Source organism: Oncorhynchus mykiss, chromosome 4 (assembly GCF_057628025.1).
Source record: "Oncorhynchus mykiss isolate SJ-2025 chromosome 4, ASM5762802v1, whole genome shotgun sequence".
Taxonomy (NCBI): domain Eukaryota; kingdom Metazoa; phylum Chordata; class Actinopteri; order Salmoniformes; family Salmonidae; genus Oncorhynchus; species Oncorhynchus mykiss.
In genome coordinates this window covers 18053263-18065823 of record NC_143025.1, presented here as the reverse complement: position 1 = coordinate 18065823, position 12561 = coordinate 18053263, and the positions used below count along the sequence as shown (strand labels likewise).

Here is a 12561-nt window from a genome sequence, read left to right as displayed (position 1 = left end):
CAATGATTCTCTACACTATACTTAAGCGAACTATTAGAATTGTAGCAACCAGGAAATGGCGAAGCGATTTCTGCGTAGTGCATCTATAAAACTGCAAATGTTTTCTCTTTGCCAACAAGAGGGGTGTGAACAGTTCGGGTTTGCGAGGTGGAGGTTTGTTACAATGCAACCCTCCCTATTCAAATCAACCCAGGAATTATTTTATGGAACAGCGCATAATTTACCTTGTGGAGTTCCTCTGGATTCTGTGCTTGGTCTTTTACTCATTTTGATTATGTGCCTATAAATAAATATACATGTGTTGGATTTGGATATATGCATTGTCCTGCCATTGAGATTGTGTTGTGATTGCAGGAGTACGTATGGGACGCCTCTCACTATCTGGTCCAACAGGTGTTCAGCAGTCTGAAGGAGATGTTCACCGGCACCAGAGAGATCCAGGTACCCTGTGTTGACACACATTACTAATATATCCATCTACCTGCTGCATATACCAGCTCCACAGTTGACGCAGCACTTATTATTAACGACTATAGTTTGCTTTACTATTAGCACAGTAGCCATGCTCGTTCATCATATGCATGGGCTCATGCATTAAAACCATTTGAGAAAGAATGATCAGGGTAGCTTTACGGTGAGGGCACACAGCCCCAGCTCAAATGAAATATTCCCCCTTCATCTTGCTCCAGCTCCTGGTTCGTCTCTAAATTGGTCAGGTCCTGCTGGGTCTACACAGCAGTCTCAAGAAGAGCGCAGTGGTGGCTAGTTACAGTACATGATCAATCCCTCTCTCTTCCCCTCCTCCCTGTACCTGGCTGGGAGTTCCTGGAAGAAGGAGGGGGAGAGGAGAGGTAGGATGATTAGGGGAAAGAGGGCCAGAAAGCAGGGGAAAGAGGGCGAGAAAGCAGGCAGACAGTCTGATTAATGGGCCAGCTTTGGGCCTGCCTGCTAGCTGGGTCGTGTGGCTCAGTTGGTAGAGCATGGCACTTGTAATGCCAGGGTTGTGGATTCGATTGCCATGGGGACCAGTATAGAAATGTACACACTCACTACTTTAAGTCTCTCTGGATAAGAGCGTCTGATAAATTACTTAAAATGTGAAATGTAAATATTAGTCTCCTACACTGAGGCTGTGGATGAGGACTTCTAGAACCCTAATGCTCTCTCTTGAATGGAAGTGATATATGTCAGACTCAGCAACAGCCAGGCCAGCACTGTTGCTCTGTTATATCTATGCTAGTGTTATATTGTCTGCAAGCAACAACGTTCCACCTGTTTCTTTGAAAACTCTCCATTTGTTTGCACGGATAGATATAATCACGAAAGAAACTGCATCTAAATTTAAACTGATTATACTTCCAAGCTGCTGAGTGAATGTAATGTGTCTTTATTCTCACATTTTCCTCAATTTCACAAACATCTTAATTTGAGCACAAATGTACTCACCAGTGAACAGTGGGTGATGGAAGTGAATTGAATTGCTTAGTTCTGTGTATCTACAGTAGCTGGCAGCAGAGGAGTAGAATGCTGTGACCTGTGAGTGGTATTTTCAAGTGTCCTACTTTCACTCAGTAGCTACCTCTCCTTCCATTGGCTGACCCTTGGCGGTGCCCTCTGTTTCAGGACTGGCTGACGGAGAGCGCCAGGCTCATCGCTAAATCGGGCAACACGGTGGAGTGGGTGACGCCCCTGGGCCTGCCCATCATTCAACCCTACCACCGGACCAGGACGCAGATGGTAAGACTAAATGTCGCTTACTCTAGATGTTGCTTAGTTAGAGCTCAGAGAAGCATGAAAGTAACTCTCCAGTGTTTCCAAATATCTATGAAATATAACCTAAATTTAATGACAATATTAAAAAATATATATATTTAAGTATGTTCTAAAGCAGCTTTTCTGTGTTGGAATGGTGTGGGCGTACTCCAACAACAGCATGGTATGGGCGTATACTGGTCATAAAAAATATTCATGCGAGTAGGCCGCTGATTGGCCAGCTCATCCTCCTTGAGGAAATAGTAAAGCATTTTTGAAACAGTCTGTTTTAAATACAAGTTTGAGGTGTTTTTTTTTTTTAAGTGTTTTTTTGTTTTCTCCAATATATGCTTTGACCACATACGAGTATAGGATGAGACAACATTATTTGGCTATGAGTTAACAGAATATTAACTTTCAAAAGTCTTTCACTGAACAGTTGAACGTCTTACACCCAAGCAGCGAGCCTTCCTTTTTTGTCCCGCTACACTTGTCCACAGTAAAGTTACCCTGTACCGCTGCGCTGTTATACGAGCGCGTACATGTCAAACGTAGTCCTTTTCAAAGGGAAATATGAGAATATTTATACAATATATGCTCTATAGCTTAATCAATCTGGCTGTGGTCACCATTAATGCCAGTCACATGTCCACTGGAGAGATCATGAAAATAACAAGCAAACTTAGGTCCCTTTTCCCCCCTAATTGACCCACCTGGCAGACAGCTTATTATTTGGCTATTAGTGTGTCTTTAACTGGTAGAGGGGCCTGAAAGCAGTAACCAATTACAGGGCTCTCTTCACCTCATTTGACTTCTGCTGACCTCTGCTGACAGACAGGGGGAGGAAACCTCTGAAAGCTCCATCTCTCAAGTTATCCTCAGCACTTCAGGTCTCAGCTGTGTCCTGGCCTGTCTCTGTCCCGGCTCAGTGCACTGCCACCTTGAGCAGGGCACCTCTACTGCTCTGTGTGTGAGTGTGTTTCTGTATAAGCACTTTGTGACATCTGCTGATGTAAAAATGGCTTTAGAAATTTATTTGAAAGTGATGGGCTCCATTTTTCACCTCAGCCTGGTCAAATGCCTCTCTTCTGTGACAGCGCCTACAGTTGCTAGCGGTGTGTTTCTGCTCTGTCAATAGATGTTTTTGAGATATTGAGCACTAGTTAGAATCACTCCTAGGGAACAAACTCTTTGTTAACATGTCTTAGTAGGCTTGTATTTAGCATGCTAGCTCAAGTCAGGTTTTTACCAGTAATGAATGTCCTATTGTCATGTCTGTTACCTCTGAGCACTTGTAGGTCAATCAGAGGCATTCAATAAAAATGGACTCCACAATAATTTGATCTTCCATCAATTTGTTAGAAATAAGGACTGACGTAGGTGGTGGAAAGTCTACCCTGTTTGTGGACAGAATGTCTCATCCTAATCCAGTGTCCCCTCCACAATTTCATTGAGTGAAATGACATCATCAAACCTACTTGACTCACTCATGTCCTCCCTTTTCCCCTCATGTCTGCTGCAGCTGAAGGGTACCATCCAGGACCTAAGTCTCCAGATCACCCATGACTCTAAACAGTAAGTTCTTCTCCATCCCACTGTTTTCCACCAGCTGCCTTATCTGCTTGGTCTGTTTCACAAGCGTTCCCGGAAATCTCACAATGTTGCACCTCTGGGTTTAGAAACTCTGTGGCATGATGCTCCTTCATCGTCTCTGTGAGTGAATTTCTGGGTTCTACAGTGCGACCTTTTTACTCATGTGCCTAAAAATAGATGTGTGCGAACTGAAAAAGTAGCGTGAGCACATGTGCGAGTTGTGATACAGCATATAGCAAAAAAACATCCTGCCGTAGCTATTTTCAAACTATTTCTGCTGTATTGTTTTATAGCTGGTAGCTAATCACACACATCACATAAATAAGAATGATTTCTTATTTCTAAGGAAAGAACTACGTAGAGTCCCATATATCCCACATCGAACTAGTAACTGAAAGGTTGCAAGTTCGAATCCCCGAGCTGACAAGGTACAAATCTGTCGTTCTGCCCCTGAACAGGCAGTTAACCCACTGTTCCTAGGCCGTCATTGAAAATAAGAATTTGTTCTTAACTGACTTGCCTAATTAAATAAAGGTCAAATTAATAAATAAAAAATAATCGCACAGCAACAGTGCCTGGGTTACTGAGTGAAACACTGGAAGATACATTTTTAGAAGCGCACAGGAATAGAAGTTGATATAATTTACACTAAAGTCTACTAAAGTGTGAATTTATACTTGTGTTTCTTGGCTATTTACATCATTTGTTCTCTAGGTTGTTCAATGTTAGTTTGAGCTTGCTCAACTGCTACAAGCAAAGATGGACCTCTCAGACAGACATGCGAATCCCACGTTACCAAGGTAAAGGCCCGCCCCTTAAAGGGGAGATGAAGGTGACTCAAATGTACTTTCGTTGTACTCCTAAATGTGGTCCTTGTTAAAAATGTCAGCGTAGAGCCTTGAATTTGCACATCCCATGTCATGTAGCCTAAGCGTTAACGATGAGTCAAAATCCACTTAGCCTTACTATTTTTTTCTGGGATATTCATTGATTTTCTTTCGCATTACATATAGCAGCTCCCTTTCGAGCGTTAACCTGTTTAATAGTTTTATTCATATCTGCCACAGAAAGCGAGATCACACAGTGATCCGGAACAACAGGGGCTTTTTATTTTTCATTTTTTAAATATATTTTTTACCTTTATTTAACTAGGCAAGTCAGTTAAGAACAAATTCTTATTTTCAATGATGGCCTAGGAACAGTGGGTTAACTGCCTATTCAGGGACAGAACGACAGATTTGTACCTTGTCAGCGCGGGGATTTAAACTTGCAACCTTTCGGTTACTAGTCCAACACTCTAACCACTAGGCTACCCTGCCGCTTTCATGCAAGACTCAGTGTTATTTTCTTCGACACGAGTATAAAAGGCATTTAGCTCGTTTGGGAGTTCTGCGTCACTGTGCATTTCACGGCTGGGTTTCCCTTTGTAATCCGTTATCGTCTGCAAGTGTCGGAGCCGGTGTAATAGGATTCCACCTCGTTGGATGTCGTAGCTGGCTTTCTTGTATGTGTCTGTGTCCCGTTCCTTATAAGCGGCCCGTGACTGATGTGGTAACCTCCTCAATGGACATTTACATTTCTGCAGACTTTCAGTTGGAAGACAGTAGCCAAAACATCTGCAAAGACGGCAATATGTTTTCCTTTCTCGCCAACACCCAATTAGCTGTGGGCTTACACAGGACATGAAAAGGAAGTGGAAGTATAGAGTGCAGTTGTGTTGGCGAGCTGCCTTTATCAGTTGAACATCTGATTTTGTTTTCTTTGTTATTAATTCATACTGACCTACCTGTGCACTGATCCGTGGACTATGACACTGGCTTTTCAGGTGCTTGCGTCATCAGGGACTTAATTATTTATTTTTACATTTTTAATTTTACCTTTATTTAACTAGGCAAGTCAGTTAAGAACAAATTCTTATTTAGTGGATGAAGTTAGGAGGGAAGGCATTCTTCTGTTTCAAATCTCAGTATGTCTCACGGGCTGTGTAACCTCATATTACGGTGTCCAGTTTCCACCACGATTTCCTTCCACGGCGTCTAGCCCTATGTTTCATGTTTGTGTGTGGGTGCACGAGAGAGACCCACTGTATGTGTGTGACTGTGCGCTTTCTCTGTGAACAACTGTTTTTTGTTTATTGTCCACAGGAAGCCAGACACAGTGAAACAGAAGAATGCCTTCCCTCCTAACTTCATCCACTCTCTGGACTCCACACACATGATGCTGACTGCTCTCTACTGCTACAGGTACACTAAGTACTGACCTCTGACCCCCACCACACAGGACGGACCTCTGATCACATTCCCTACCACACTCTACCACCATTCAGCTGATGCACTGTCTGCTCTCAAGACCCATCTGAATAACAATTTCTGTTTGATCCCATAAACTGTTTTCATAGTATGTCACGTTGATTCAAATCTCAGTATGTCTCACAGGCTGTGTAACCTCATATTACAGTTTCCACCACGATTTCCTTCCACGGCGTCTAGCCCTATCTCTCATGTTTCTACTCTGTGTGCTCCTCTAGCGCCGGCCTGACGTTCGTCTCCGTCCACGACTGCTTCTGGACCCACGCCCTTACAGTCGACACGATGAACAAGGTACTTTAGTGCAGTACAATTCTCACCTTCATTACTGTAACTTTTACGGTCTTAGCACACAGCTCCCCTGTATCCTACCTTTTTATAGGCCTTCCCTGATGTCAATGACTTTATACCACTGTCTGCCTGGCCCTTAATACATGCCGTTACAGCTGTTGGCAGGCGGTGCCATATGTCCCGGTGTTGCGTCCTGTCCTTTACGGAGTGTATATATGGCTGTTTCCCTGCCCCTCAGGACATCGAGGTGTCAACAAGTCTAAATGGTTTCCACTAGATAACACAGCTACAAAATGTACTATATCGTCAAAAAAATCTGAAATCAAAGAGTTTATTTAAGCTTAGGGTTAGGCATAAGGTTAGCAATGTGGTTAAGGTTAGGTCTAAAATCAGATTTTAACAAAAATTGTATGAATAGGCAGGGTGTATGACTTTGTGGCTGTGTTAACTAGTGATGACCAGACTATATTGAGATGCTCCTGTTCTATAAAGATCCAAACTATCCGAATTACCATAATGGCATTTCTGTATGAATTATGTGAAGAGAAGAGCTTCCAACTGTTATTTCTTCATCCAATCTCCTGTGATTAGTATTGAAGAGGTTATTTCATAGTATTGTTTCTTGTCATGTTTAAATCTCAAAGTGCTCTTCCCTAATTTCATAGCCAATTGAACAAAAAGCAAGGGGAAGCGCTCAAAATAACTAGGTCAGCACCTCAACATATGACATGGGATTTTATTACCCCTTTAAGATGCACTCCAGAATCTGAAACAACAAAAGTTGTCACGAATTGGATTCGTAACATATCATATGAATTGAAGACAACAACAAAAAAAGGAAGAAATTCAGGACGTAACATATCACGCTAAATGGATGACGTACTGTAGTACACAATTTGATAACGTAGTACACACAAAACGGGGCCCACTTTTGGCTCATGACCACCACTTTCGGAACTACTGTCTGAAATATTACAAAAGTTTGAGTGCATCTTTAGGTCATTCTTCAGGAATGCATTAAATTGGTCCTGACCTGACAGCAGTAATGATTGGCACCAATCACTCTAGCTTGTCTTCTATCCCCTCCCTCCTTTTCCACCTCTGCTTCTCTCCCCCTGTCAGTGTTGAATAGAGCGGTTGGTTGAGTGTTGGGAGTATAGTAGAGTAGCTGAGCATGTTGTGCTCTCTTGGGTTGCCAGGTTTGCCGGGAGCAGTTTGTGGCACTGCACAGCCAGCCCATCCTTCAAGAGCTGTCCAACTTCCTACTGCAGAAATACTGCTCTGGGCTATCGTAAGTTTCTACAACACACACACAAACTGGACCACTGGCCCACCTCACTGGCAGAGCAGTTTGGTTTAATTTACACATAATTATTATGAAGATAAAAACCAGACAGGAAAAAGTTGTTGTTTTTTTAAACACATTTTATATAAATAAACATCACACTATTTTATCTCAGAATGTATGTCACTGTGCATATTTACTGAATACGTTGCTCACCAAAAAGTACATACAATGGCACCGCCAATCCCACTGCCTCAGCCATGTATGCATAAAACAGCGTTTCCCAAACTAAGAAGTCACGTCGTCTGATTTTAAAATAGGGTTGTGAGAGAAACTTATATATAAATATTTTATATATATTATATATATATATAATATATATATATATATTTAAAATCAAGCTTGGTTCTTAGAACCGGGGTTACGTCAGTAACCTACGGTAGCAGTTAAATCTGTTTGTAATGAACACAGCGGTTTCTTCCTTCAAATGTGCCCACATAAAAAAATACGAAATAGAGCAGCCTTCGTAAAGTGTGGGTCGCGACGTGTCAGAGTAAATGTATAATTCTTTAGTTAATTACTGGAATTGATTTGGCCAAGTGCATCTGTGCTTGAGAATGGTTGCTTGTCAAGGGCCATGAATTCCATTATCTTGACATTAATGGATTTCACCTTTTGAGCTGTCTCGCTGAATTTTTCTTACTCTTTCAAATGATTGCTCGACTTGAACTTGTTTAGTTGTTGGAAGTGTGCCCTTTGTATTTTTCTTCTCTTGTTCTGTGTAGCGCTGTATTTTTTACGTTATATAAGTATGCACGTCAGCTTTGACATCGGTTTTGCACATCAGCGTTAAACTAGACATCGTTGGCATTTAGCTAATATCGTCTGATTCTGATATGCTTACCTATTCATTTCTTTATTTTATCGTGCATCGCTATTATATACTGTAGTAATGAATGTAGTGGTGTTGCTGATCGTAGTATACTGTAGTATTTAGTGTAATATTTTTGCGGACATTACTGTAGTATTTACTATAGTGTTTTTGTTTTATTATCTTTGACATAGAAGTGGAGGCTTTCTGGTTCAGGAAACCTACTGGAGAAATACTAAAAGAGCACATTTTCCATAACCTGTAGGTAGGTAGGACTGGGGTCTAAACAGAGTTTTCTACAACCTGTAGGGAACACTGTACATGTACAGTATATGGTCTATACTTGACATGTAGGTTTTGACTTATGGGTGGCAAAAATTGGGATATCGGGAGGGGAATGGGCAGGGTATATGCACATTTAAACACTGTAGTATTTACTATAGTTAAACAAGTGTGTTTTTGCGGACATTACTGTAGTATTTACTACATTTGTTTTTCTGGTAATATTGTAGTATTTACTATAGTATTCTACTACAAAATTATATAGTAAGTGCTACACATGCTCGAGGGATTCTACAGTGCTTAGTATTTTATAATATGCTACAAAATACTATAGTAAGCACTTAACAATTGAGGGATACTACAGTGTATGGTATTGGACAGTATACTTCAGTTAACTACAGAATTCTATACTATACTTCTATACTATACTGGCTATACTATACCACTAGTGGGTGGCACTATCCTTTGAACACTTTAATAAGCTACAAAAAATGATGACCCCATAATAAGACTCTCAAGCACTTATGTGTTTTCTGTTTCCCTCTACAATGCCCACAAGCCAGAGTGGACTAGACCAGACACTAAATCCGACTGGGGGGGGGAAAGAACAATCACTGTATGTCCTTTTCTACACAGAAGACCATACAAAATGATTAACCTCCCAATTCCTTTGTTGCATTTGTCACTTCAAACCATACTTCCTTCAGATTTAAATACTGTCAAAAGTAGTCATACTGATTTGTAATAGATTGTAATAACTCCAATTTAAAAAAAGCAAACATTGACCGTTGATATCTTTTATTACTTTGATCACTTTTTTTACATGGTGGGGTCGCAACATTTTTTTTGTCAAACGACAAAACGAGTGTGGTAACCCCTGGCATAAACGGTAAAAACAGACATGTACAGTAACTATGGTAGATAAATGGTTCTAAAACACGTGGAGTTTCCTGCTGCGATCAGTTTCTCTCTCTCTGCTTGTACTTTTTAAGCCTGGAGTTGCCATAGCTGGACTTTAATGGTAAAGCATACACACACATCCTTAAAGTAGTAGTTTGAGCACTGTAGAAACTAAACTTACTAAACATTAGATGGGCTTTTAACTATGCCATCAAATACAGAAATGGCTTTAAAAGTGCACCGATTCCCAGACTATACCTTTAAAAGTGACTGTTTAGAAGCTTGACAGACCACTAGTGGTTACAGTAAAAATATTTTTTACGGTTAGGTTGCTTGTAAAAAGTTGTTTTTACAGTAATCACTTGGTGTTTGGTTAAGTGTACATAGTATCCACACTGCTCCTTCGGTGGGGTAATTGGGCATCCAGGCCAGCCCCTCATCATAGCCCCTAGGAGGAGAGGCTAGATGAGAAAGGCAGGAGCTTAAAGAGATGAGCCTGAGGAGACTGCACAACTGCCCTGCTCTCTTCAATAATAGGGACTCCTGATCAACCACTCACCACAACAACAACAACAACTTAATAAGCACTTAATCTGTCATCCTTTCTCCTCCAGGAGCGAGGTCAAAAACACTAAGTTTTTGGAGTACCGGAGGATGCTGCTACTACTGGCCAAAGTGCCTCAAACAGGTCAGTGTTTCTCTCTTTGTCTGCACCCTACAGGACCTGTGTATTCTGTTCATCAGATCCATGGGATAATCCCCACAGCACAGGGGTTGATTGATGAAAGTGTCAGCACCACACCCGTCTGCCCATCATCAGCTTTTGTGGTTGTTTAACCTCTGTCCATCTGAGGCTGGTTGGTACCAGCAGCTCCACCCGCAATGCAAAGTCTCCTTACACGACTCAGGCAGGTCTAGTGGTGTCTGAACCACACAGAGGCCATCACTACGGTAACCGCTGGCTGTCTCCTCTAACAGAATACAGTGGAGTACTAGCTGAATACTAGCTAGACGTTGTTATACAACAGGGGTACTCATGTACTATTTGAGAAGGTCTGGTCACGCAAAGGTCCGGATGGATATAGTCATTTATCGGCGTAGTAACAAAGCCCCACCTCACAACCCATGCGACCCCAAACTGTTCACACCCCTCTTGTTGGCGGAGAGGCCTTTTTTTTGTAAATATACATACTAGTCAAAAGTTTGGACACATCTACTCATTCAAGGCTTTTTCTTTATTTTTACTATTTTCTACATTGTAGAATAATATTGAAGACATCAAAACTATGAAATAACACGTATGGAATCATGAAGCAACCAATTTTTTTTTTTAAACAAATCAAATCAAAAAGCAGCCAACAAGTGCTCAGCATATGTGGGAACTCCTTCAAAACTGTTGGTCAAAGCATTCCAGCTGTCACCAAGGCAAAGGGTGGCTACTTTGAAGAATCTCAAATATAAAATATATTTTTTGCTTACTACATGATTCCCTATGTGTTATTTAATAATTTTGACTGCTTCCCTATTCTTCTACAATGTAAAAAATAAAGAAAAACCCTGGAATGAGCAGATGTCCAAACGTTTGACTGGTACTGTATTTATTATTATTTGTCACTTTGGGGTATTGTGTGTAGACTGGTGAGGGGTCTGAATACTTTTCGAATTCACTGTATATAATGGTAGTGAGAACATTGACTCCTTCCTATACAGTGTCCTATAGAAGTCAACAGCCATATGTCAGGGAAACTCAGAATTGGACCACTATTTGACCGATCAAAACGTAGACAATCATTACCCATTAATGTATCCTCCACTACGTCCTACCCCTTTTCCCTGACGTGAGGTTGTGTTCTTGTCTCCCAGGCGACTTTGATCTCCAGCAGGTGAAAGAATCCACTTACTTCTTCAGCTAAGAGGAACAGACTGACAATCAGAGCAACAGGATGCAAAAGCCAATGGATGAGATGAGTAGGATTGACAGACTGTGAGGCTGAACACTGAGAGGGCTTTGTGGGGACTGGGAGGGCTTGTCTCCCTCAGGCATCAGATGATTGATCCACTGCCCGATGGGTGAAGCCAAGGCTTTCTGCAACAGCTCCATCACACGTAATGACCCACCCAGACAGACCGCCATAGACCAGTGTGGGAGGAGAGGCCTCCTCTGTAGAGGAGACAAGGAAATGAGAGCAGCTTCCCCACTCTGGACTAGAGAGGATCTCAACAGTGCTCATTTAGGCTTTGATATTTCCCCTTTTACTGTTGTGTGTGAGAGAATGAATGATATCCCTTGTCTGAAAATGTGAACGTTGTTATACGTGTGTGTTCCGGCGACTGTCCTCCCATAACGAACACCTTCACTATAAAGAGACTTCTAAGAGTTTGAGTGACCAGTGTGTTTCCTCCCTATCTCTCTCCACAGTGTTCTGATCTGCCCGTTCCCTCCCTCCCTCTAACACCTGGCTGATTAAGCACATGATACTGCCTCTCATTGATTGAGGCACCCAGGAAGAGATGCCCGCTCTGACATTTAGAGCCACACCTCATTTACCTCGCAAGTTTCCACTGGAGACAGTTACTCTCACTCACATTGAGAGGGAAGAAAAATAGTCATAATGGGTGGGTGGATGGATGGAAAGGTAGCTGTGAGGGAGGACGTCATGAATTGTCCTTACAAAAAATGACCGTTTTCAAACAATATCTGCAGTTGTCATCTGGGGGGGGAGAAATGGTTCACTTCTGAGAGGTATTTTTTTGTTGTCAGTGAGCATTTCTCCTTTGCCAAAATAATCCATCCACTTGACAGGTGTGGCATATCAAGAAGCTGATTTAACAGCATGATCATTACACAGGTGCACTTTGTGCGTGGTACAATAAAAGGCCACTCTAAAATGTGCAGTTTTTTCACACAACACAATGGCGCTGATGTCTCAAGTTTTGAGGGAGCATGCAATTGACATACTGACTGCAGGAATGTCCACCAGAGCGGTTGCCAGATAATTGAATGTTAATTTCTCCAACGTCGTTTTAGAAAATTTGTCAGCACGTCCAACCAGCCCAGACCACATGTTTCCACGGCAGCCCAGGACCTCCACATCCGGCTTCTTCATGTAGCCTGGCGAAAGTAAACAGCACAGGACACAAACTAATTTGGGGTTTATTCTGTCGAAGCTTAAATAGGATCATGTAGAAGGGAAATCTCCACAAGATGAAGTCACCAAGTAAAGTTCAGTTTAAATTACAACCAAGTGAAATAAATCTGTTTTAATAAAGTGCATAAAACG

The 12561-nt window shown here is 41.7% G+C and overlaps 1 protein-coding gene and 2 non-coding genes across 5 annotated transcripts in view; 2 read left to right on the top strand and 1 right to left on the bottom strand.

Annotated features, from left to right (window-relative positions):
- The window catches only part of LOC110521417 (DNA-directed RNA polymerase, mitochondrial), a 40535-nt gene extending 28878 nt beyond the window's left edge, over positions 1-11657 (top strand). For 2 of the 3 annotated variants that reach the window (XM_021598949.3, XM_090231294.1), the window contains exons 14-21: positions 355-441; positions 1624-1737; positions 3275-3327; positions 5490-5588; positions 5873-5945; positions 7142-7233; positions 9895-9968; positions 11144-11657. In XM_021598949.3, coding sequence (XP_021454624.3) covers positions 355-441; positions 1624-1737; positions 3275-3327; positions 5490-5588; positions 5873-5945; positions 7142-7233; positions 9895-9968; positions 11144-11193 — 642 coding nt within the window. In that variant the 3' untranslated portion in view covers positions 11194-11657. Of the gene's footprint in view, positions 1-354; positions 442-1623; positions 1738-3274; positions 3328-4059; positions 4146-5489; positions 5589-5872; positions 5946-7141; positions 7234-9894; positions 9969-11143 lie in introns of all 3 variants that reach the window. The other variant, XR_002473136.3, reaches the window with a different exon arrangement.
- On the top strand, positions 956-1028 carry trnat-ugu (transfer RNA threonine (anticodon UGU)). Its single transcript has one exon. It is a non-coding gene; the product is annotated as a tRNA-Thr (tRNA).
- LOC118945900 (U7 small nuclear RNA) lies at positions 8297-8349 on the bottom strand. The gene has a single exon (XR_005041055.1). It is a non-coding gene; the product is annotated as a U7 small nuclear RNA (small nuclear RNA).
- Positions 11658-12561: the final 904 nt, after the last annotated feature.